This window comes from Myotis myotis, unplaced genomic scaffold, assembly GCF_014108235.1.
Source record: "Myotis myotis isolate mMyoMyo1 unplaced genomic scaffold, mMyoMyo1.p scaffold_m19_p_15, whole genome shotgun sequence".
In the NCBI taxonomy this organism is placed as follows: domain Eukaryota; kingdom Metazoa; phylum Chordata; class Mammalia; order Chiroptera; family Vespertilionidae; genus Myotis; species Myotis myotis.
In genome coordinates, this window is record NW_023416319.1 from 27,909,859 (window position 1) to 27,935,938 (window position 26,080).

General features: G+C 37.2%; 1 protein-coding gene across 2 annotated transcripts in view; it reads left to right on the forward strand.

Annotated features, from left to right (window-relative positions):
• The window catches only part of PRKG1 (protein kinase cGMP-dependent 1), a 1,061,913-nt gene that overhangs the window by 396,318 nt on the left and 639,515 nt on the right, over nt 1-26,080 (forward strand). For both annotated transcript variants that reach the window (XM_036336760.1, XM_036336758.1), the window contains exon 3: nt 24,159-24,272. In XM_036336760.1, the coding sequence (XP_036192653.1) occupies nt 24,159-24,272 (114 nt within the window). The remainder of the gene's footprint in view (nt 1-24,158; nt 24,273-26,080) is intronic.

A 26,080-nucleotide genomic window follows, 5' to 3' on the forward strand; every position in this document is an offset into this window, starting at 1 on the left:
ATCAGAGGCTGCAAGCAACCTTCTAATCTCTCTGCTATCTAGTCCTGGTCAGTGCATCTGCCAGTTCATCATGCTCACAGCGATGCCAAAAGACAAAGTAAGGATTGAAAGAGGGCAAACTGCATCTCTTAAGAAAATGGCATTTTTCTGGCATTGATGAAGGTATCAGCTGCCCATCAGTAGAGAGTGAAAATTGTTCCAGGTTAAGGATCACTTGGCAACGATGTGCATTTTAAACAAGTATAGCAGCTACCTTCTGATAAATTTCAGTAGTAACTGAAACACCTGCTCAGGTAGAAAGGCCATTTTTAACCTGTGGCTTTCTTATCATGGCATTGAAATTTAATGCTTAGGTGAAAATGTCTCCGTAGAATAAATTCTTAACAGACTTGAGGATAAACAGCTGTTTCAAACATATGGTCAGCACATAGGGTGCTTTCATCACTCTTTATCTCCCCCGTCTCATTTTTAGGAATTATGAGATGTTCATGTATATTGGATTCATGTATGTGAAGTTGAAATGGAAAATGTTTGCAGATTCTAATTTTCTGAGGTTTGTTTATAAGAAAAAAAATTTCCTTCAGAAGGAAAAAATGCCATTAACCTACGTGACTAGACTAAGAAGGAGATGCTGAATGGGTGGTCACTAAACTATTTGTGTCTTAATCTCTTACTGCCGTCCATGTAATAAAACTGAAGTTATGTAGAATAGAGCAAGCAGTCAGTTGTAAGATGTTTCAGTGTGTAATTTTATTATTTCTCATTTGTATGTAGAGAAGAACATTTTAATCCTTATTTTAAAATGACTTCTCTTTCCCCCCAGTCAGTTGTCTGGGTGACTTGAACTCTAATATGTTTTGAAAAGGCAGGGGTTATAGGTACTGTTGGTGCAATGGCTGAGGAGGATTTTGGTATGAAAGGCACTGTATTTAGCCCAACTCTTTCGTTGCACAATGGTTGTTAGTATTGGCAGGAGACATCTATAAACATTTTGGCTTGCGATGGCATTATGTGCTGTTTTTCTGTTGTTGTTTTTTACAGCTGATTGATCTCTATTAGTAGCTTTTCAAAGCTTTAAGGGCAATATTGGCCTTCATTAGCATTTCCTGAACCTCCACTGTGCCGCCATAGAGCCTCCATAGATACAGGTGTGAACCCTAGCCCTTTAAGGGCTTACTGACTATAAAAGGAAGGCAACCAGCTGGGGAATCCTATTGGGCTGGCTCATGGTCTTTCCCAGTGTCTTCTCATTGACGTTATGTGAATTTATGTTTTTTTGACTTATAATACTTGGTCTTCCTTGTTTGAACTTTCTGTCCTTCCTAGTTCATTATACATTGGAAGCCTTGTTGATGCTTACTCAGTTTTTCATGTATCCCCCGTGACTCACTGTGCCAGGTACTGTGCTGGGAGGTGGGGGTGGTGTGGTGAGCAAGTTAAACTCATGGATCCTGAAGTATGGTGGAAATTCCAGAAAAGTCAGCAGGTAGTTTATCACAGTGTGATCTGCACCGAGCACCTTGGGGGGGGGGTGGTTACTTGGTGGCCTGGGCTTGCTCTCTTTCTTCTGGACCCTGGGCGTGTTGTGCAGACGCCACTCACACTCCTAGGATACCTGCCTAAGAGGCGTAGGACCCTGGCTCAGGGTGGAGAGAGAACCTAAGTCCTAGAGGAGACAGAACAGGTACGAAAATATAGTAAGTTTTGAACTGGTTTGCCCACTAACTGTGACTTTCAGCAAATAATTTAACTTCTCTATTCATCAGTCGCCTGAAAGAAAAAAAATAAAGACAGTAGCTCCTCTGAGGAGTGTTTGGGAGGATGAGAGAGTCCGTCTGTACCCTTTTTTCCACCTCAGTCCCTGGCATATGGCAGGCGCAAAGTAATTATCAGCTACTGCGCTGTTGATCAATGTGCTGTCCGTGGAGGGACATGCGTAAGAAGAAAGGGAAGGAGTCCGTGCCTTTGGTTTGTGTGCACATCTGTGTTTAAGTATGTAAACACCAGCTGTGGAATTCCGCCGTTCGCCCTTTTGTATTCCCTTGTCTACCTACTGAGGCTGCAGTTCTCTCAGAGCGGCCTATAAAGACACGTGCTGGATAAATGAGAGGGGCTGTGGCTCACTAATTTCTCCTCCCTCCTGAGGTGCCTTGGGAAAGGGTGCGACTAGCACCCATTGAGCTTAAGAAAGACATTTCAAATTGCCTTTAACTTTGTAGGTCACACTGAAAATGGTTCTTAATGAATTCTTCAAGAACGGGCGAACTGAGGGCATGCCAGTCGCAAACAGCCTTAACAGTTGGATATAATACGGCTGTCACCCTCTAGGTATGAGCCTCCGAACCAACAGGCATGTTTAATTTGGCTTTCTGGAGTCAATTAAGAGTGCACTTGGGTGAGATTAAATAACGTGTGTAAACGTCGTTTTCTGAGCACAGTGCACACTCACTTTGCCTACACATAAGCCATTCAGTCATCACTAGAAATGTGTAAGCTAAGTTCCCTTATCTCTATTACAAGAGTAAAGAATGTAGTGTTCAGAATAGTTAACTGACTTGCCAGGTTGCCCGAATTAAAGCTACCAGGCATGGAATTAGAAGTTCGACCTTGTTACCGAATTTGGAACACCTGCATGTGATCTTGGTTCCACTTTAATTTTCTTTAGACACTGAGCAAAGTGACTGCTGTGAGCCTTTTCCTGAACTGGGATAGTGTATCTTTCTAAGGGTACTTAGCAGGCTCAGATGAGATGATGAAACATAGGCAGACATTCTCTAAGTCAGCAGTTCTTAACCTGTGGGTTGCGACCCCTTTGGGGGTCGAACGACCCTTTCACCGGGGTCGCCTAAGACCATCGGAAAACACATATATAATTACATTTTGTTTTTGTGATTAATCACCATGCTTTAATTATGTTCAGTTTGTAACAATGAAATTGGGGGTCACCACAACATGAGGAACTGTATTAAAGGGTCCTGGCATTAGGAAGGTTGAGAACCACTGCTCTAAATTGTTCAGTGCTATACAAATGTATTAAACTTGTGGCATCCAAACTTGCCTTCAGCTTTAATTGGAAATGCCTTATCCAGGGGGGGCTAATATTTATCTTGTAGTTCCCTATCTTACTGTTTACTTTGCGTATATCACACAACTTTTTTAATGTTTCTAAAATACAGAAACATTTTAAATCATTATTCACAATGACAGTAAATAGATTATTCCTAGCAACTGAACTTGATAAAATAATTATAGATAATTTTCTAGAAGCCTGGAACATACTACACATTCAAATATTTGATAAATAAAGAGGTTGTGTTTTTATATCCACTAAGTAGCTCCTTAAAAATCTTATTTTAATAAGTGCTTTAAATCAGTTGTTCTCAAATGGGGGTTACCCTCCCCCCTCCCCACAGGAAATATTTGGCAGTGTCTGATGACATTTCTGGTTGTTACAATTGGATGAAAGGGGTGCTATTGTCGTCTACTGGGTAGAGGCCAGGAATGCTACTAAACGTTTTATGATGCACAGGACAGTTACCAGAGAATTACCTGGCCCAGTGGTCGACAAACCGCAGCTCTTGAGCCACATGCGGCTCTTTGGCCCCGTGGCATAGGCCACGAAGTTTCAATCACACTGTAAGTGCACGCCCGAACGTGGTATTTTGTGGAAGAGCCACACTCAAGGGGCCACTTTGCCGACCACTGACCTAGCCCCAAATGTTAATTGTACATTAAGTTGAGAAATCCTGTACTAGATTAAGAACCTCGCTACTCAAGCTGGATCTTGGACCAATGATATTTGTCTCACCTGGGAGCCTATTAGAACTGGACTCCTCTAGGTCCTACCAACCCCAGAGTCCTCATTTAATAAGATCCCAGGTGATTTGTATGTACGTTAATGTTTGAAAAGCACTGGTTGAAAGTAACACTATTTTTAAAGAACAAACTTTCTTTAAAAATAGTTGTAGACTTACCCAAAAGGCTGCAAAGATAGTAGAGAATTCCCTTATACTCTGCACCCAGTTTTCCCTATGACAAACATCTTACTTAAATTCATATGGTAAATTTGTCAGAATTAATGAACCAATATTGATCAGTAACTAAAACTTTACTCCCATTTTGTTAGACTTTTACCTAATGTTCTTTTTCTGTTCCTGGATCCTATTGAAGATACCACTTTACATTTCTTCTTTTTTTAAATTATATTTTATTAATTTTAGAGAGGAAAGGAGAGGGAGAGAGAAATAGAAACATCAATGATGAGAAAGAATCATTGATTGGCTGCCTCCTGCATGCCCCATTCTGGGGATTGAACCCACAGCCCAGTCATGTACCCTTGGCCGGAATCGAACCTGGGACCCTTCAGTCCAAAGGCTGATGCTCTATCCATTGAGCCAAACCAGCTAGGACACATTTATTCTTCTTAGGCTCCTCTCGCCTGTGACAGTTTCACAGACTTTTCTTGTCTTTGATGACCTTAACAGTTTTCAGGGTACTGGTCAGAAATTGTGTAGAATGTTCCTCAATTGAAATTTGTATGTTTTTGTTATGATTATACCAGGATTATATTATATTTGGAGGGAGACCACGGAGGTAAAGTTACATTTTCATCACATCATATCATGGGTATATCCTATCAACAAGACTTATCACTAGTGATATTTACTTGGCTGAGGTTATTTTTGGATAATACATATTTTTATAGTTTACATTTATTTCCTATAAATTTCTTTTATAGTCCTTATGTTCTATTTATTTTGATAGCTTGTGTTTGTAGCTTATATTTATCTGATTTAAATTTGCTCTCCTGGCCAATCAAGGCTCTGTCCCACAGTAACTGCCTTCTGTTTTGAAATTCTGAAGGCCTAGGGCAGTGACTGGCAAACTGCGGCTTGCGAGCCACATGCAACTCTTTGGCCCCTTGAGTGTGACTCTTCCACAAAATACCGACTTCTGCACATGGGCCACGACAATTGCACTGTACATGTGCTCCCGCACATGGTATTTTGTGGAAGAGCCACACTTAAGGGGCCAAAGAGCTGCATGTGGCTCGTGAGCCGCAGTTTATCGATCACTGGCCTAGGGCATTACTGTGCCCAGATTTATTGTACATGAGGTACTTCAAATTGTAAATTTATCAATGAACAGTTCCACAGATTAAATAGTGGACTTGATTTTCTCTAGGGAAATATCCAGAGTGTAGTGAAGGGCAAATCTGATTAATCAAAAGAGCTAAAAAACCACCTGGAACTAACAACTAGTTGGGAATTATTTTCTCAAAAATGAGAAACCAATCAAATTGGCAGTTTCCTGTCTGAATTCTGAAACATGTTAGGAAATTAATGTTGCAGTCCAATGGCTAGTTTCAGAGAATACTTTGCTCCTCTTACAAAATATCTAGGATTTTCACCTGCTGGTATGGTAGGCCCATATGCTAAGAGCTGGGAGCACTGATACCCATGTCATAAGCAGTCATGTAGTACCTATGTTGACACCATAGCTCAATCTCTTTATCAGATCTGGACAGTTATTCCTAATCTCTGCATTTTAATTGTGCTAAGACAGAATGAGATAAAAAAAAAAATATTAAAAAGGACTTGTCTCTTAAAATCACCTCACTGTTAGTTCCAACCATGAATTCTTACCACTACTAGACAGTAGAGCACACGTCTTAGTTCCTCTCCCACATCTAACATCTGCATCGCCACCTTTGCATTGGTGGCATTGCTCTTATAGTTCTCTGCTCTGAACTGAAGAACTCCTGTCCTACCTACAGACCTCAGTTTGATGTTCTCCGTAAAACATTCAAATACAGGATCAGTGGGTCTCCAAATACAGTCAGGAACTATACGAGTAGCTTTACTAATGTTCTAGATATGTACATTTTCCTCAGCAAGCACCAACCTAAAATGTTAGTCTTGCAAAGACCCACTACAGCTCTCTGAGGTTCTCAAGAGCAGGATGTCCTTCTCTGGGGTTTCCAAGCAGGAATGTGATGAACCCAGGAGCCATTCTGGACCAATTGGCTTTAAAAATACATTTTTTCTTTCTCTGCAAGTGACACATGAAGGGACTCAGGTTGAGTAGTGGGAAGTAGGTCTCTAAGATGCACAAAATGTTAGCTTTTGCCCTATACATTTTTACAAAAATATGTTTGCTGAACTTGGAGAATTCATTAAGTCAGCTGCTTTTAAATGAAATACTGAAAAGTAGATGATATTCCACAAGCAATTTTTTAAGTAAACATTTAAGAATCATATAAACATCGAATTGGACTTGTAGCTATGCTGGATCACTTTGCAGATGAATGCTGAAACCATGGAAAGTTAAACTCACATAATCTAAATCGTCCTCACTGAGCCAGGACAAATGCAGACAAATGCTCTTGGGACACCAATTCTTATATTTCATTCAATTTTTCATGTTGCATCTTTTCTTCAAAGAGTATTAGGATAGCCTGATATTTTTAGTAAAACTCTATACAAAATACATATTTCTCTGGGTAAAGTGTAAGCAATGCTATCTTTGAGAGATTATTTTACTTTAGTATTTTTATATGAGGAGTAGACATAATTCTTCTGTCTTGGAAAATATTAAGATTGGGGGAAAACAGGATGCTTTCAAGAGATTGCAGGAGTGAATAAAGCACCAGAACTTCTTCAGTATTAGCATGAAGCAAAAAAGTTTGAGGGAAATTTATCCAAACTCAATTATGACTATAAACACATAGCAACTAACTTCAATATTAGAATTTGAGTTTGTGATCACTGTAAATTATCTCATAATAACATTGGCCCAAAGGGTTGCTATATAAGCTAAACAGTCAAATCATTGTATTTGTTCCTTGGATGTTTCTACTATGGTCAATGCTATGGCATTTCTTTGCTTACAGAATCTTTCTAGAGTCACTTTTCTGGAAAAAGTAGATGTCGCTTAAAAAAGTTGCAAGAGGGCAACTAAACCAGTCAGAAAGGTGAAAATTCCAGGGAAACAATTTTTGGGGCCCTATCTCAAGGAAATAAAACTGAAAAGAATATGGAATTGAAGCCTATAAAAAAATGACAAAAAGAATGGGTGTAATAGACAGATTTGACATATTTATCTTTTAAATTTTAAGAGATAAATCTGGGACAATTGGAAAGAAACCCTGGTTCCTGGAGTAAATATTCCTTTGTAACTTTTTTCTTAAGTCCATGGTCCTCCCTAACCTGTGTAGGTGCTGTTTCATTTGTATGTTCTGTTCTGATATTGGATGGTGATCATAGTGGGGGGTTTACTGAGATTAAAGCACCTAAACATTGGACACCTAAGAGCTAATCTTTTATTCTTATGTAGACAGTCTCAGTTTTATATTTGTTCAATTTAGCTCTTGCTCTCCCTGATGTATTGTGAATCTATGAATGAGAAACTAAAGTATGAGATAAGTGAATACCATAGTTGAGTAATCTAAGACCTCTTTGTCAATTTCTTTTCATAGTCTTATACCTTTATTTTTAGCTATACTTTTTATATGATGTTCCAAATTATATTGACATTATTTTCTAGCATAAAATCCAGAATACTTACACTCTTTTTTTTTTCTACACTGGCTGCTCTGGTGAGAAGGGACATGCTTACTCAGCATTGGAGGGGTGACCAGGCGTGACTCTGCCATCCATGCCTTGGTCTTCATGCTTCCAAAAGAGCAGTGCTGGATTGGCAAGAAACCAAATAGAAGTCTAGACAGGAGACCTGAGTTCTAGTTCTCATTCTGTTTCAGTAAATTTTTTTTCTTGGGACATAATTTTTCTTATTTGTAAAATCGGAGGTTGAATATTATGACTTTGAATGTATATTTCAACGCTAACATTTGATGACTCTGAGGAAATTGGTCTCCTGAGTTATTTTCTCATTCTCATCCCTCTTAATCTAAGATTTATAATTTGGTCTACTTTTCCGCTTTATATATTCAGAATACTGATGCTTGCCTTGAGGCTATGTCTTTCAGATTTCAACATATCTTTACTAAAAATGTAGAAGCACATTAGAATTCAGTTTTCCAACTTTAATAAACTTCCCAACTGAAGCTATCCAGAGTTATTCTTAGTCGAACTTGGGAAGTTTTCTCTTTTTATTATTTTTGCCAGAAAAGAGTCTGCATAGCAATTTAGTAACAAAAGTTCACTTGTTCAATACTTGATTAGTGTGTGAATGGACAGTGAGCTAATTAACTATTCATAACCTTGGAATCCATTTCTAATTCAAGGTTTGTGCTGAAAGTTTCTTTTTGAAACAACTTTTGTTTGTCCTATGTCTTTGAAAAATAGGAACTACCTCTTGATGGGAGAGCCTGGTAGGGGCACATTGCGATGGGCGATGCTGTTATGGGATTTTGGACAATCCAATCCAATATAATATGTTTAAAGGAATGCCCTACAATATTCCTTGATGCTGGCATTGGCAAAGCAAAGTCTGAAGACCAAACCCATCCGCTGCCTATTTTTGTAAACGAAGTTGTATTAGAACACAGACATGTTCATACACTTAAAGTTGGCTGGGGCCGCTTTCTCACTATGACAGTAGTTAAGTAGCTGCTATCAAGACAATGTGACCCACAAAGCTTAAAATATGTATAGTCTGTTCCTTTTCAGAAAAATGTTACCAACCTTAATGTCTTCATTTTGTAAAAGAACATTAGTCACTTAATACATTTGCTAATAAGTACATGAATTTAAATTTTTATTGTCTGTAAAAGTTTCCTATAGCTTTTTACTCTAGGCAATATACCAACTGAAAAAGATCCATAATTCTGTCGTGGTTCTCTGATAGTTTCCACAAAATTTAACTTCTTTTTCTTTTTAAAATAGAAGCTCTCCCTTCTCTTTCTACCCTCACCCCCCAAATGTGAACTGTGTTGTTTTGTTTATAGGATTACTTATTTGTTTGATCAGATACTGTATGAGTCACCGTGGTCCTGAAGCCCAAACTGTTAGCAAATAGAAACAGCCTGGGGAGTGCAAAGAAATACAGAACTTAGCACTCCACACTCTAAATGGCTTCATTTACTTGACCTGGGCTGCAAAATAGTTCAATGATTTAATCATAATATTCAGAAGACCTGCCTTCTTCTATAGATAATAAGGGAAGATGAAGCAAGCTCATTTCTAAAAGCATCTTGGGTACTTTCTGTAAATGTAATATTAGGCATACTAATTTGATCACTTAGATATAATTTCAGAATGTAATAGTATTTTCATATTTAATTAGACTGAAATCTTCAGGTGCTGGTATGAATGTAGCATATTTTTCTGCCAAAGTCATACTGTTATCATGCATAATTTATAAAGCGCCACCAGTATTGGCTTTTGTTTCACAAAACTTATCGTTTTTCTCCTAAGAACTTTAAAAACGAAAAGATAAATCAACTAATAATAGGAAGTGTGATCTGTTGAAGAGCCAAGTGTGAGTGTTGGGGGTATATCTTGAGAATGGTTTTAAGAAGGAAGAAATACAGCTGAGTGGATAAGTAAAAACTCAGTCGTCATTGATGAAACAAGTAATGATTCTTCAGAGGGATGATGGTTAGAGATGTTAAAAGATAAACTGAAGCATATTAAACACTTTTAAGAGTTTACCGGGGTGGGGGGGAGTCTTAGGGCAAACATCCAAACTAGCAGATAGGAAAGGGCTCTGAGAAGCTACACCAAATGGAAGACTCACAGGCAGAAGAGAGAGGGGAAAAGAAAGTTATGCCCAGGAGAAAGGTGGGCAGTCATTTCAAGGTGACTTTTTTTGAGGAAGTGGTAGGGGCCTGGCAGGTGGATTATTTCACTTGTGCTAAGCAGGTGATTCAAGACTGACTAGTTTAAGATCCTATTTCCATGAGAGCAGAAACTGGAATGAAGTTAAGTCTCAGTGTAGTGATGTGGGGCAGAGCATGAATGACTTTATTTTGGGCCTGTTGTCTCCTTTTGAAAAGGGTAAGTAGGATGTCAGAGTGCTGTCCAGTAGAACTTTCTGTAATGTGTACATATTCTGCACAGTCAGTATGACAGCCCAATGTAGCATTTCACCAGTGGCTAGTGAAACTGAATAAATGAATTTTAAATTTTATTTTAAATTAATTTACATATAAAATAGCCACATATGGCAAATGGCTGCCGTATTGGAGAGCACAATACAAAGAAAACAAAATGCTCTTGGAAAGGAAGATGAGGAGATTGAAAACAATTGTTGTTCACCATTATAGTGATAATTCCCCCCAAACCACAGTGTGATTAGAGTTAACACTTTGTCATAATCATCACTAATAAAAATGTTAATAGTGTGAAAAGTATTGTAATAAAAATTAGTCTTTGGTAATTGGTAAATATAGCCTGTCAAAGGAACAGATAGTATGATTAGTCCATTATCAGAAAAAACAACAACAACAACAAAAAAACACATTTTTCCATAGTCTAGTTTACAAAACTTGGTGTGATATGTTATCTGTCACGTTTAGGTTTAATATAATAGAAAACAATGAAGTAGATTTAGTCACAGAGGCTATCTCCAGTAGTAGTTAATTTGTAGAAAAATTTCATTTTTTCAGTTTGAATGAACAGATGGCCTATTCATTAAAATTCAAAAGTAGATAATTACTTGATTCCAGTATTTTTAGCAAAAGGACATTTTATAACATTGTGTTTGGAGAAGTCTCCTAGGTCTTAAAATGTCTTGTGTGGCTGGACACATAATTCTCCGCTGCCTGCAACTGCCTGCCATGCTAACTGGATAAGATAGTTAAAAATAGCCTTTAGTTCTCCAACACCAGAACACTCACTTAAAAACGAATTGCTCGTCTCTCTGAAGAAAAAATCTTTATATCAACCCCAAAGCTCTGCTCAAGCATTCAATCAGCAAATGTTTATCATTTTTGTGCTGGGCATTTGAAATTAGAATGTATATTTGAAAGATTGTCCCTGCCCTTAATATGATTAAGTAATCATTAATATGATTAAGTAATCATTGTTCAATACAGGTTCCAAAGTCTTAAAGGGTATCGTATATTTATACTGGGCACAGGGACTAGAAAATAATGTTCTTGACTATTGAAAGCATGGAATTCATCAAATGCACATTCAAGTTTTTCCCACCAGGGGGGTTTCTGTTCAGTGGTCCAATGTATTTGTGTCACTGTGGTGAGGATCTCCTCTGGAGGGTGTCCATGTGCCTGCTTTTAATTTGTTTTGATTCTGTCTTAATAGCCACATAGAGGGGAGAATATTACTTCAGAAATTCAACCAGGTTTCTTCTTAGGGTTGTGACTGTTTTCTTTTTTAACCTATAGAGTTGGAGAAACTGATCCTTTTTCATTCATCAAAGAGGTTTACTGAGGGCCAGCTTATAATAATTTTTCACAGCTAATGAACAATAGCAACACCCCAAGCCCAGATCTGTCTCTGTGCTGTTAGTTTCTTCATGTATTAAAAGCACGTGTCTTTGTGATATGACAAAGGTATTTTTAAGAAAATAGAAATCTTTATTAATAAGTTATGATGCTACTTTCCCTGATATAAATAGTATGATCTATTGTGTTTTATCGGGGACAATATTTCCTGGACTTGTTTAAGTTTCCCCCTCACCAAAAGCCTGCTCATTGCAGCAGCCAGATCTTAGTTGTGGTCAAACATGCGTAACATCCCCAAATGGAGTTAAATAGTCCTGTGCCTCTGCTGCCTTCTCATGTCTACATGGTGGTGTTAGCGTAGGAAAAATCTTCTGATTTTGCTGCGCTTTGTAAGAAATAAAATATGTGGGAAATGGGAGGAATTATGTAGGCGCTTTTGTCTTGTTCTTACAGCAGAATTTAATTTTATTCTTAATTTATAATCCTGGAGATGTCAACTGGCCCCATACCATCTTTCATGACTTTATACTTTCCCAATAGAGACCAAGGGTTTCAAAGTCTCTTAAGCAGTGATTCTCAACCTTCCTAATGCCGCGACCCTTTAATACAGTTCCTCATGTTGTGGTGACCCCCAACCATGAAATTATTTTCATTGCTACTTCATAACTGTAATGTTGCTACTGTTATGAATCGTAATGTACATATCTGATATGCAGGATATATTTTCAGGGGTCGCGACCCACAGGTTGTGAGTCTTAAGTGAACATTAAAAATAAAGGCCCACAATGGAAGGATAAGGACACATATGTAATACCTTAATCAATAAAGAAAAAAAAATAAAGGCCCAGAGCTAGTGAACCTTTACTATTATTTTTCCCTCTGAAGTTTCAGTGATATACAAAGGCAGTGCGTTTTTTAGCTTTGAAGCACAATTTAAAACTACACTGCACCAAAAGTCTTCTATAGTACATTTGCATTTTTAATCCTAATATGTTAGATAGCAGAGTTTTCTTATAATATTATTTAAGCATATTTTATATCCCAATTTTTATGCCAAAACTGTTTATTGGACAGAAACACAGTATTAGTTTAATATGTATTTCGTAATCATCATAACATAAAACACAGTATTTTTTCCTTAGATCTTTTGGGAATCATTACCTTGTTTTAAAGCAAAAGTAAAAATTCCTTTTTATTTGGGGTGTGAGTGTAGTGGGAGAGAGTTTATTTTTTAGAAGAGGAGAAAGAAACTAGTTAATCAGATGAAAACTTCTTGTCTGGTCTAGATGTGAGTCAGTAGATGAACTATAAAATCTGGAAAACTGAGAAAGAAATGTGGACCTTACTGTCATTTAGAAGTGTTTGAATTCCGAACATAAATGACTGAAGGGCATTTTTAGATAGGAACAAATTATTCACGGACAGTACTGTCATTAAGAATAATATTTTTCTATGGCAATCAGTTTCTTAAATTAATTCATTGATGCTTTACGTAGAACTTCACATCCTTTTAAATATTTTAAACCTATCGGGTCTTTATAAAGGTTCAGTAATAGAGTAAAAATGTGATGAACATAAATGTGTTCAGATCAAAGTGTGTCTTTTTCAATATGTATATTTTTATTTTTAACAGTTTAGTGAGATAAGAGTTTTTTGATATTCAAGAAAAAGCATATTTTTATAGTTTCCATTTAAGCAGCATATCTAACTGTCTTCTTTTTCTTTGTTTCTCCCCTATTCCTCCTATGACTGAAGATATATTAATAAAATAACTTCCAAGGTAAGAGCCAGACCAAATGGCCATGGAGCCAATTAACCTTAGTTGGCAAACAGTGAGATGGCATCCATGATGTTAGATTTCTAACAAGTACTCCAACCAGCTGGGATAACTCATTTTGTTTTATTTATTTATTATGCTTTGCGTCTTGATTCTTTTTACTCAATAATATATTTTAACAATCACTTTATATTAGTACAAACAAATCTGCTTCATTCATTTTAAAATTATATAGGTTTCAGGTGTATAATTTTATAATACCAGGTATATACAACACATGTACATTGTTTTATGTGTTCACCACTCCAAGTCAAGTCTCCTTCCATCACCATTTATTCCCCCCTCTATCCTCTTCTATCTCCCCTATCCCTTTTTCCTGCTGGTAATCAACATACTATTATCTCTGAGTTATTTATTGTTGTTTGTTTTTTGGGTGTTTTATTTTTTTTACTGAATCTCTTCACCTTTTTCACCCAGTCTTCCCCTCTGACAGCTGTCAGTCAATTCTTTATGAGTTTGTTTCTATTTCCTTCCTTAGTTTATTTTGTTCATTAGATTCCACATTTGAGTGTCTTATTTCACTTAGCATAATGTTCTCCAGATCCATTCATGCTGTTGCAAAGGGTATGATTTCATTCTTTTTTACAGTTGACTAGTATTCCATTGTATAAATGTGTAGATAAGCAATAGACATATGAAAAGATGCTCAGTGTCACTAATCAGAGAAATGCAAATTAAAACTATAGTGAGCTATCACCTCACACCTGTCAGAATGGCTATCATCAAAAAATCAGCAAACAAGTGTTGGTGAGGAGTTGAGCAAAGGAACCTTTGTGCTCTGCTGGTGGGAATGCAGACTGGTGCAGCCACTGTGGAAAGCGGTATGGAGGTGCCTAAAAAAATTAAAAATGGACCTGCCTTATGCTCTAGCAATGCCATTCCTGGAATATATCTGAAGAAATCTGAAATTCTAATTCAAAATAATTATGTGCACCCTTATGTTCATTGCAGCCAAGATTTGGTAGCATCCCAATGTCCATCAGTGGATGAGTGAATAAAAAAGCTGTGATACATTAACTTGTTTTGTTTTAAATCTACTTTGTCTTCTCTTTCTCAGACAAATTCTGGGCCATCAACAATAGTTGTTAATATAAAAATCAATGAGAAATTTAGATGATTATTCCATTATGCAGGGGGGGGGGGTTCCTCACCTTTTTTTTTAATTTTATTTTGGTCCAAGGACTCCTGTGGATGTCTGGTGTCTAGGAACCTCAATTCAGAATATTTTTAAGTGCATAAAATTGACTACTTTAGATTGCCAAGGAAACCAACTAAATAAAACTATTAACTAAAATAATTTAAAAAGCCTTATGATTCACTAATACATTGTATCTTTCATTAAAAATGAAATATTAAATAATATCTAAAATTGTGTCCAATAACTACCATAAGTTTGAAGGAATGATGAGCATGAACTATTTTTAAAGATATATGCAATAACCATCACATTAAAATATAATTTATATTGGTAACATTGTCACAGGTACTGTTAAACTAATATGGTTTGTTACTATGGAAATGCTATATTTGAATTAGAAGTTAGTAAAAATGTATAGAATATATATATTCAAGTTCACAGATCCTCTGATTTCTGTTAGGTTAAGAAACTTTGAGTTAGACCACAAAGTTTGAATAAGAGAATGACAAAGATGAAGATTTAGAGTCAGTTTAATTAGGTAAAATGACAGTTTATGGGAGGACTAGATACACAATGTGAAGAATTTGACTTCTGACTCCAGTGAAATGAGTGTGACTTTCTTAGCTGAGGGATAGTGTATCTGAATAATATTCAAGAAAGAGAATTCTGTTCTCTTTGCTGTGTAGTTTGTTGGCAGACAATCCAGGGAAGAAGCTTTCTCATGTCACCTTAAGTGCTGATAGTTTATAAGCTATCAAACAAAAATTCTGAGTGTGATCTATGTATTGCTCTGTAAGAATACCAAAATATTTTTGGTAAATGGAGGGAGAGGTTGACCATTTTAATTATTGTTCTGCTTTCTGTGAACTACATGGGCAATATAATTAAAATGAAATCCTAGGGCTTTCCCACAAGTATGATCACAGTAGTGGTCATTTTCACTAACATTCCAATTATTTACCAGTGAGTATTTACTGACCACCTATTGTTTACAGCCAGACACTGCAGGAATTAAATGATTGCTCCTTCAGTTAGTTTAGTGAATAGTAATATATGTATAGAGCTGCCTCAGCCACCAAACTCTTTCACATTCATTTCACATAGGAATCCTGTGAGTATTCATATATGAATCCTTTATTGGCCTTATTGCAGAAACTGTGTGCCAATGGTCCTGATTTGTCAAAAGCAGTGAGAACCAAAATATCAGCTTAGAGCTGATTTCCTATTTTTTTTTCTTCTACCTCTTAAGAGCCAGTGTGAATCCAAACAAAGGTGTCAAATGGACTTGGACAAAGAAGCAACATCTCTTGTTCTAACCTTCTGATTGAAGCCAACATCTCTTGTTCCATCCTTTCTAGATTTAGCTAAAATTAGCTTAAGTTCCCACTTGGTATCCTGTGAAAAGACTGATGTCCTCCCCCAAAACATCTGCCAATTCTTGAGTCCTTAGTTTCTTGTAATTACATAATTACTTCATTATCTCCTGCTTTTCTGCTCCCCATTATCACTAATTCTTCACTTCCTTGCCTCCCTGTTCTTTGATATATCCAAGCAATGAATCATACTCATGCTTTCATCTTCCCCCAAACCTTTCACAGGAGAAATTAGTATAAAACATACTAATTTGGAGAGAAAGATAGGACATTAATTCTGACAACACATAACTGAATATTGTACATTAAACATCCCTTTTACTAAAAGTCCTGCAGCCTCTTCAGCGTGAAGCTTTCTATTGGCCAATTCCTCTGTAATCTCCAGCTTCTTGCTCACCTCCTTTCGCCCTTCACTTCCTCTGCTCATTTATTACTCTGCTCTTTCCCACTCCTATATTTTCTGAACCAAGACCTCGAAACCTCCCACGCCCTTCCTAAAACTGTATAAAAGTTTTTATTCTAAAAGAATAAAAAAGGAAATGTCCTCAAGAATTTCTTTTAAGCTCCATATTATTTATCTTGCCACAGGCATTATCTAATTAAATTATCATAAGGCTGTGAAATAAAATACTGTTATATCTTATGTTTAAGTCCTTTATCCATTTTGCATTTATTTTTGTGAATGGTATAATTTGGTGGTCTAGTTTCATTTTTTTTTTTTTGCATGTATCTGACCAATTTTCCCAACACCATTTATTAAAGAGACTGTTTTGACTCCGTTGTATGCTCTTGCCTCCTTTGTCAAATATTAATTGAGCATAATGGCTTGGGTCGATTTCTGGGTTCTCTGTTCTGTTACGGTGGTTTATATGTCTGTTCTTGTGCCAGTCCCATGCAGTTCTGAGAACAGTGGCTTTGTAATATAGCCTGATATCTGGTATTGTGATCCCTACAACTTTGTTCTTCTTTCTCAGGATTGCTGTGGCTATTCAGTCTTTTTTTTATTCTATATGAATTTTTGGAGCATTTGTTCTAGGTCTGTGAAATATGCCATTGGTATTTTAATGGGATTGCATTGAATCTATAAATTGCTTTGGATAGTATGGACATTTTAATGATGTTGATTCTACCAACCCATGAACACAATATATTCTTCCATTTGTTTATGTCTTCCTCTATCTCTTTTTTCAACATCCTGTAGTTTTCTGAGCACAGATCTTTTACCTCCTTAGTTTATTCCTAGGTAACTTAATTTTTTTGTTGCAGTGGTAAATGGGATTGTTTTATTAGTTTCTCTTTCAGATCTTAGAAGCATCCATAGGTAGCAAAATATCAGACATATGTTGTAGCAATATCTTTATTGATACAGCTCCTTGGGCAATGGAAACTAATGAGAAAATAAACAAATGGGACTACATCAAAATAAAAAGCTTCTGCACAGGAAAAGAAACCATCAACAAAACAACAAGAGAGCCCACTGCATGGGAGAACATATTTGCCAATGCTATCTCCGATAAGGGTTTAATCTCCAAAATTTACAGGGAATTCATACAACTTAACAAAAGGAAGATAAACAATCCAATCAAAAAATGGGCAAAGACAATCAAAAAATGGGCAAATCCAATAAAAAAAATGGGCAAATAGACAGTTTTCGAAAGAAGACAAACAGAAGGCCAAGAGACACATGAAAACATGCTCAGAGTCACTAATCATCCAAGGGATGCAAATCAAAATGACAATGAGGTACCATCTCACACCTGTCAGAATGACTATCATCAACAAATCAACAAACAGCGAGGGCTGGCGAGGATGTGGAGAAAAAGGAACCCTTGTGCACTGCTGGTGGGAATGCAGACTGGTGCAGCCACTGTGGAGAACAGTATGGAGTTTCCTCAAAAAGTTAAAAATGGAACTCCCGTTCGACCCAGTCATCCCACTTCTAGGAATATATCCCAAGAGATCAGGAACACCAATCAGAAAGGACATATTCACCCCTATGTCCATATCAGCACAATTTACCATAGCTAAGATTTGGAGACAGCCTAAGTGCCCATCAGCAGATGAGTGGATTAGAAAACTGGTACATCTACACAATGGAATACTATGCTGCTGTGAAAACAAACCAAAAAAAAGGAACTCTTACCATTTGCAATAGCATGGATGGACCTGGAGAGCATTATGCTAAGTGAAATATGCCAGTTGGAGAAAGATAAATATCCCATGATCTCACTCATTTGTGGAATATAATGAGCAACATAAACTGATGAACAAAAAAGATCCAGAGACAGAAACACCTAAAGGACCGTCAAACCTCAGAGGGAAGGTGGGGGAGGGCTGGCAGGGACAAGGGAGAGGGTGGTAAGAGATCAACCAAAGGACTTGTATGCATGCATATTAGCATAACCAATGGACACTGAGGCAGTGGGGGCTTGTCCTGGGGGGTGGGAGTGGCCAAGAGTGGTTAATGGGTGGGGGGGTGGAGGAGACATATGTAATACTTTAAACAATAAAAAAAATACTATTATCTCAAATCTGTAGTGTGGTAATCAAGGCATAGAGAGCTAAATAACTTATGAAAGATTCTGCAGCCAGTCCGTGCTAGAGCTGGGACTTGATATTCACAAGTAGTCTGAAAAAAAAGTTGCCATTCTAACATCAGTGAAATATTCTTGTAAGTCTTGCTTCAAAAGTTTCTGTAATCACTTCTATTTCAGGTGACATCTGCTGGGGAAAATTATTCAGTAAAGTAGCTTGTGGCTTTATTCAACCCAATGAGAACATGGTTTACTTAAGTATGGCAACCTGGTGCTAACATTTTTTTTTTTATTACAATTTACATCTGGTGGAGGTTAAAATAACACAGAGGCAAAAGTTGTCCCTTTAAATGTATTTTGTATGTGCACAGATTTACTTGACATCAGGGTTTCTCAACTTTGGAATTACATTTTGGGGTGAATAATGCTTTGCTGTGGGAGCTGTCCTGTGTATTGTAGGATGTTCAGCAGTGTTCCTGGCCTCTGTCCTTGAGATTCCAGTAGACTTTTCCTAGTTATGACAACAGAAAGTGCCTCGAGACATGGCCACATATCCCATATATATATATAAAAGCCAAGGACCGAAACAACCAGAATGACTGGTCACTATGATGTGCACTGTGGCCGGCCAGCTGGCCTGAAGGGGGCAGGGCCAGCAGGCCAACCTCCCACGTCCCCTTCCCCTGGCCAGCCGAACCCCATCAGCCCGATCGGCCCGATCAGGGCAGGCTGGCTGGACCCCACCCATGCACAAATTCGTGCACTGGCCCACTAGTGAGGTTAATATTGCCCCCAGTTGAGAACCATTACATTACATCATAAACTCTCCCATGCTTAATATTAAAACATAGCAAAAACAAAACTCATATAATGAGCACCTACAAGTCTGAGAGTGACATTTGTACTCCTGTCATTTGCCTGTCTCTAAGGAAATACAGTTGTATATAAATAAAACTGGAAAAAGACAAATACAAAAGAAAGCAAATCCATAAGTGAACCTCCTCTCTTGTCAGAAATACAGTGGGACCTTGGCTTACGAGTGTCCCAACTAATGAGTTTTTCAAGATACGTGCTATCTCTCGGCCGATTTTTTGCTTTGAGTTGTGAGCTAAAATTCGGGTTACGAGCCACCTTCAGATACCCCACCGCTAGTTGGCACAGCGAACATCACAGTGAACACCACAACATCAGCCCAGCATCACGTGTCTCACTCGTTCACAATTGATTTGTCATACGAGTAATTGGAGTTACGAGCTCCATCACGGAACGAATTAAACTTGTAAGTCAAGGCCCCACTGTATAGCCATGCTGGTGACAATACAACTCAACCACACAGTGTTGAATTTGGTTGAATCTAGCAACTACAGAAACCTGTATGAGGGAATTCATAATGTAAAGGCTGTGGCTATACAAAAACGTGAAAGTATAGTCAGACAGATTAGATGAGAAAAGAGATGGGAGGTCTTGTCTAGATGGGACCTTGGATATAACAACTGTCTCCTTTTAATGGTCAATCAAGTTGTTCTGAGTGTTCCAACCAAGGTTGTTGGAACTGAGCACAGTGTGTATAATTAGTTAATTGCCAGTCATCCTATTTCTGCCTGCCAGTAACAAATCTCCAAGCTGATTTGCCTTAGTATGAAAGTTCCTGTGGCACAAAACCACAGGTTGGTGAAAAACCCATAAAAAATAAACAAAGCCAGGAGATTCTGGGTCTCCTGGCCTACTGATTCTTGTAAAAGATAAATAAAATGTGGTATATGAATCGTGGTGCCAAAAAGCAGGAGGTAGGTTGATTGTTGCTCAAAGTGGCAAGTTTTAGGACTTATGACGCAGCCCATTCCAGATCATAAATGGGCATATGGTAAGTGAAATAGAATAAAAAATGCATTCAAGTTACTATGGTAGAGCTTTCATTTAGTGATGCTAATGGCAGGAGTGAGAAAAGAACTAAGTGAAACTATAAGTAAACCTAATTTTAGCCAACTGTTTCAATATCTCTTTGCAAACAACTTGACAATTCAGAAAAATCTAAATAAAAATTATTTGAATGTTTCTTTACTTTTCTTTCCTGGCAGAGATAGTGCATAGTAAAAATAACACCAATATAGTATCACACTTTTTTAAAAAAAGCAAAAGTGAATAAAAAAGAGCAGAAGCAGAAAATATAGATTAGCCTCATTCCAGAATATCATTAGTTCTCCAAACAAAATACAGTTCTAGTAACCTCTAGTCTCTGTTTGTTTTATTTTTTAATATATTTTTATTGACTTCAGAGTGGAAAGGAGAGGGCAAGAGAGATAGAAACATCAATGTTGAGAGAATCATTGATTGGTTGCCTCCTGCATGCCCCCTACTGGGGATGAAGCCAGCAACCTGAGTATGTGCCCTGGACCAGAACTGAAACCAGGACCTGTGAGTCTGCAGAGCCAAACCAGCTCAGGCTCTAGTCACTTTTTATTCAGGGAAAATAATGGGAAAAGTCCAAAGCTTACTAGACTGTATTGAAAATCTTCCAGCTACTCCTTTAAAAAAAAATGATTTGAAATCTAACATACTTGAAAATAAAACTGAAAAATCAAGTCATGAATAAATGCTGATCAATGTCTTCTAGTTCTTTAAAGAAATAGAAAGTAATCAGTGCTGACCAGAAGTAAATTCATCAAAATGGGCTCCTAAAGTTAATAGCAAATAATAATTATATGAAACCTTCAAGCATGGTCTGCCTTTACAGAGGTTTAAGCCCCTGGGAAAAACATGGCACATATTCAGCCTATTCGACTTTTCCTGTTTGCTTTACCTGCCTTTCCCCCCCACCACTAAAATAGCCACACACAGTCGTTCCTATTTCTATGCAATTGGATTACATTCAAAACAAATCTCAAAGGTAGCCACAGAGTGAAAAAAGGAGAGTCTAAGAGAGGGGTGTGGCTTTAAGATGCCCCTAATACTTTAAATCAAGTTGATCAGGTGGGAATAGGGGCCACTGGGTGTATGAGTGAAGTTTTAACTGTCTTGTTCTTGGTTTTCTTAAGTGGATCACACAGGCCATATTTAGGAATCATTTGTGAATGTATAATCACTTCTAATTTTGCTTTAAGGCTAGTGTATGGTATAGCATCACACTTTTTAAAAAAAAGCAAAAGTGAATAAAAAAGAGCAGAAGCAGAAAATATAGATTAGCCTCATTCCAGAATATCATTAGTTCTCCAAAAAAAACAGTTCTAGTAACCTCTCGTCTTTGTTTGTTTTATTTTTTAATATGTTTTTATTGACTTCAGAGTGGAAAGGAGAGGCCAAATTCACATTTCACATCAATAACTCACTTTACTGGGTTCTTGGGAAATAGAATATTTCTAAATGTCTCTCGAGGAACTCTCATTAAGGCCTGTATGTACTTAACTTTCTTTTTAGCTCCCAATCATGCCTGCCTCCCTAAATAACTCCCTCCCCATCCCCATTATAGGTGCTACGGAAGGATAAGAAAGAGATCAAAGCACCACTCGGGGCATATTTAGAAACACTGTGTTACTGTTTAGCATTTAAACTTTTCTGCTCATTAAAAAAAAATATGCAGTGCTTTTTGGCTCATTCTCATCTTTCATATGAGATCAGATCCCCTACTTGTTTGGCTGTTGTGAATATATTGAATCTTCAGTGTTTAACCTAACTTGGAAAACATGTTTTATTTTTTGCTTTTCTAATTAATATCAAATATAACCTTCTTAAATATAGGAAAGCAAATTATATATAATAATAATTTATATCCATCTTTTGTTTAAAATGAGTTAGACATGAAAAAATAAGGCAAATATATGTCAGGAAAATGAGTTGGAACCAGCAGTGACCTCCTGGTCCATGGGCTGACACTCAACCACTGAGTCATGCCAGCAGGGCTATATAAACTTTTTTAAAGAGTTTTTTTTTTTAATATTTAAGATTTTATCTCAATAGATGTTTGAAAAATAAATTAGGATATCAACATTGTGATTTTATAGATATTACTAGAGGCCCGGTGCACGAATTCATGCATGGGTGGGGTCCCTCGGAGTGGCCTGCGGGTGGCCTGGTGCCACCCCCTCACCTGCTCCACCATCCCGCCTGCAGGACGATAGATCAGTGCCTCGGAGCCAAGTGGAGGCTCTGCCCCTGACCCCTGCCACCATCTCTGGGGCCATCAGTGGGGCAATTGGGCCCCCGCTTGCACCCACCTTGGCCTGGTGCTGCCCACTCACCTGCTGTACCATCCCACTGCAGTCCTGCTCTCCTCAGGGCCCATTAGGGCCGGCAGCGCCTCCACTGTCACCTGCTGCCAGCACCACATTGCCAACTCCTGCCATGTTCTCTGCTGCCCCCTGGTGGTCAGCACACATCATAGCGAGCAGTTGAATTCCCAGTTGAACTTCCAGTCGAGGGGACAATTTGCATATTAGGCTTTTATTATATAGGATTGCTTAGATAAAACTAGATTGATTTTTAAAAGGGGGGCATGAACTTAAAGCCAAAACTCTGAAAAGTTCAGTATTGCAGGAGCACACAGCTATGGGAACAATTGTGAAGTTGATGAATGAAGGCCTGAAGTTGGCAACAACTTGGTAGCATTAGTGGTTTCAGTCACTAGCTCGTGGCAAGGCTTAGGCGTTGCTTCTGTAGACTGTGGGTGGGTAGGTAACCTGGAGAAATGGTAGAAAGGGAGGATTAAAGTTAGAATCGATTGCGTTACCTTTTTGTTTTTCCCCTCGTTTTGTTAGGTGATAGAATTACTGTGTACAGAGCTCTGACATTTTTTTTAACGTATTTTTTAATTCCCCTCATAAATAGCATTTTCCTTACTTGCAGGCAACAATGTGTATCCAGTGAAGAATGTTCCTTTAGCTTTTTCCTTCTTTAACATTTCATTTTCCAGGTCCTTTGTGGAACCTAAACAACCCCTAGTGTCTCTTTCCCTCAACCCTTGTGATGGTTCTTCCTGACAGTCAGTGTTACAGGCTGGGAAGCTGAAAACAGAGACTTGCTCAAGTCAGATAAGATGTTTAAAAATAAAAGATACCATGAACTACAATTAAGTAATGCCCAAGGGTCAAAGTCATCTCCCTTTCCATAATAGCTGCCTTATTCAAATAAGAATTCTCAAGTATGAGGTGTGCGGTAGAAAATGTAGTCACTCAATTTTTCTTTCAAAGTCAAAATGACATTAAAATTGGAATTAGCATAGCTTTCTAATATCACATTAGGAATAATTTCATATGTTTACATTTTTGTCTCCATCTCTTTCTGGGGTTTTCTTTCAGTCTCCTGTTAATTCTTATCTGTGATTAATTTAATTTAAGAGAGGATATGGATTTTTTAATTTGTATATTTTATTTAGTATTTTGCATTACATCTTGATGATGACTTTGTTTTAATTGGTAACTGCTTTGCATTTTTATTTTATTTTTTATTTTATCTTTTTTGTTTAAAGTATTATCTAAGTCCCCTTTTCCCCCATTAACCTCTTCCAGCCTACTCCCATCCTCCCCTCCCACCCCAGGCCCTCCCTGCCCCATTGCCTGTGTCCATGGGTTATGCATATATGCATACAAGTTCATTGGTTGATCTCTCCCCACCCACCCTCCCCTGCCTTCTCTCTGAGGTTCAACAGTGTTCCATGCTTCTATGTCTCTGGGTCTGTTTTTGTTCATCAGTTTATTTTGTTAATTCGATTCCACTTATGAGTGAGATCATGTGATACTACCTTTCTCTGACTGGCTTATTTTGCGTAGCATACTACTCATCCATCCATGCTGTTGCAAATGGTAAGCATTTTTAAAAACAAGCCTAACACTCCTCATTGCGTAATGGAAATGCGACAAATAAAATGAAGCATGAAGGAGAATTAAAATAATGTGTTCTGCTTTCTCCTTTTTAGATGGGAAGGTGGAAGTGACAAAAGAAGGTGTGAAGCTGTGCACCATGGGTCCAGGAAAGGTGTTCGGGGAGTTGGCTATTCTTTACAATTGCACCCGGACAGCGACCGTCAAGAGTAAGGCTTTCATATTTTTTTTCAGATACTTTCAATGTCTTTTTTCCCTAGACCAGTGAGATGTCCATTAACACACTTCTTGATCTAATCTTTGCCATTTTATTAATCTATATTTCAAGTTTTGCTTTGAAATATAGCCCATCTATTCGTTTCTCTACTAAAGGATGATTGTTACTCAGTTTTGTATAACTCAAATTTTATTGCTGCCTTATGAAAAGTATCCTTTTAACCTAGAATTTGTATGATTATCAGTTTTTAAATTAAAATTAAATAGGAGCAAGACCTTTTCTTTTTCTGCCTTGAAAAACCTCAGAATCATATTTAAATTATTTTTACATACCTGCTATTTTGGGTTACATTCCCCACATAAGTGCTCACTCCATGGCTTAGAAAAATTGAGAGGAGAAATGTTGGTCTCATTCAAACGTCAAGTGAGATATATCCTGAATTCTAAAACTGCTTCTGTGTATATTCTTGTCTTCAGCTGCTCATCAAGCTGAATATTATAGCATTTTTCTTTTCTACTGACTGAGCTTATTTTAAATCAGGGCAATAAAGCAGCTTGTTTCCCTAATTTTACATACATGTGTATATATGATTTCTCTAGCAACTTTTATTGCTTGGTAGAAGCAGCTGCAATAGTTAGAGGGGGGAAATGTTTTAAACCCTCCTCCTTCCTGACTGCAGGATGCAACGAGTGTGTAACAAACAGCTGAATGCAAATGCCAACCATGGAAGATCCATTTTATCTTTAGGTGAACATGTGTAATGTGTGTTCCAAAAGGTTTTCTGATACATTATGCTGTGGATGATAGCAATCACAAATTACTGTGATTAGGTTGTGTCGTTTTAAAAAATGTTGTTGAAAAAATGACATTGCTAATATCAATCAGTTTTATCTGGATGCCACTGATTATTTTGTTGTTTGTTTGTTTTATCTCAGCAATATGGCAGTAATTGACAATATGACATTGAAACTTGGGTTGTAAAGAACTTAATACATGGTCAGCTAGAGTTCTAAAAATTGTCTTATTTGTCTTATTAGTGGATCATCTTTTTATTCATTCAAATTATCAATTACATTTGGGGCCCTTATAAAGTGAGTCCTTGTTGGCACTTGGTTCTTGATCTCTAAAAGCATAGAACTCTTTTGATTGATAGGCACCAACATGTTTTTATTTCATGTGATGATTTAATTACATGACTCAAAGAATAATGAAGACCAATGAACATAACAGATTCTGCTAGAACTTGAACTCACTTACGAAGTACATTAACTAGGAAAAGGCATAGTCATGACTCCATTAAATGAACAAACTTAACTACCATGCTTTCTTTTTATGAGAAATAGGCAAAAAAAGAACCAGAAAAGAATATTTTGATTGAGCAGGCTTTCTCAGAATTATGAATAATATTTTTTAAAGTTTAAAAATATTTAAAATTTTAAAATTTTCAGTCCTGTATACTGCTCACTTAATCCAGTTAAACTGCAAAATTCCCAAAGGTCACCTAGTGCTTAACCTTTGAAATACTGAATTTTTATTAAATAATTTTTTAAAAGTCTAAATAATGTATTTAAATAAATTTTGCAGCAAAATGTTTTTAATAAGTTGAATACTTTGCTTCGTAAAAATCAACTGCCTTATTCGCATCTTATAAAATGGTATTAATCTGTACTAGCCTCTATTGCACTTCTGTTTGGTAAATTTAAATGCATCTTATTTGACAAGAAGAAACTAGGTGCTGAGTGCAAATTATAATACTAATTTTTTTGGGTCAAAACGTCCATTATTAATGGAAATTAGTGA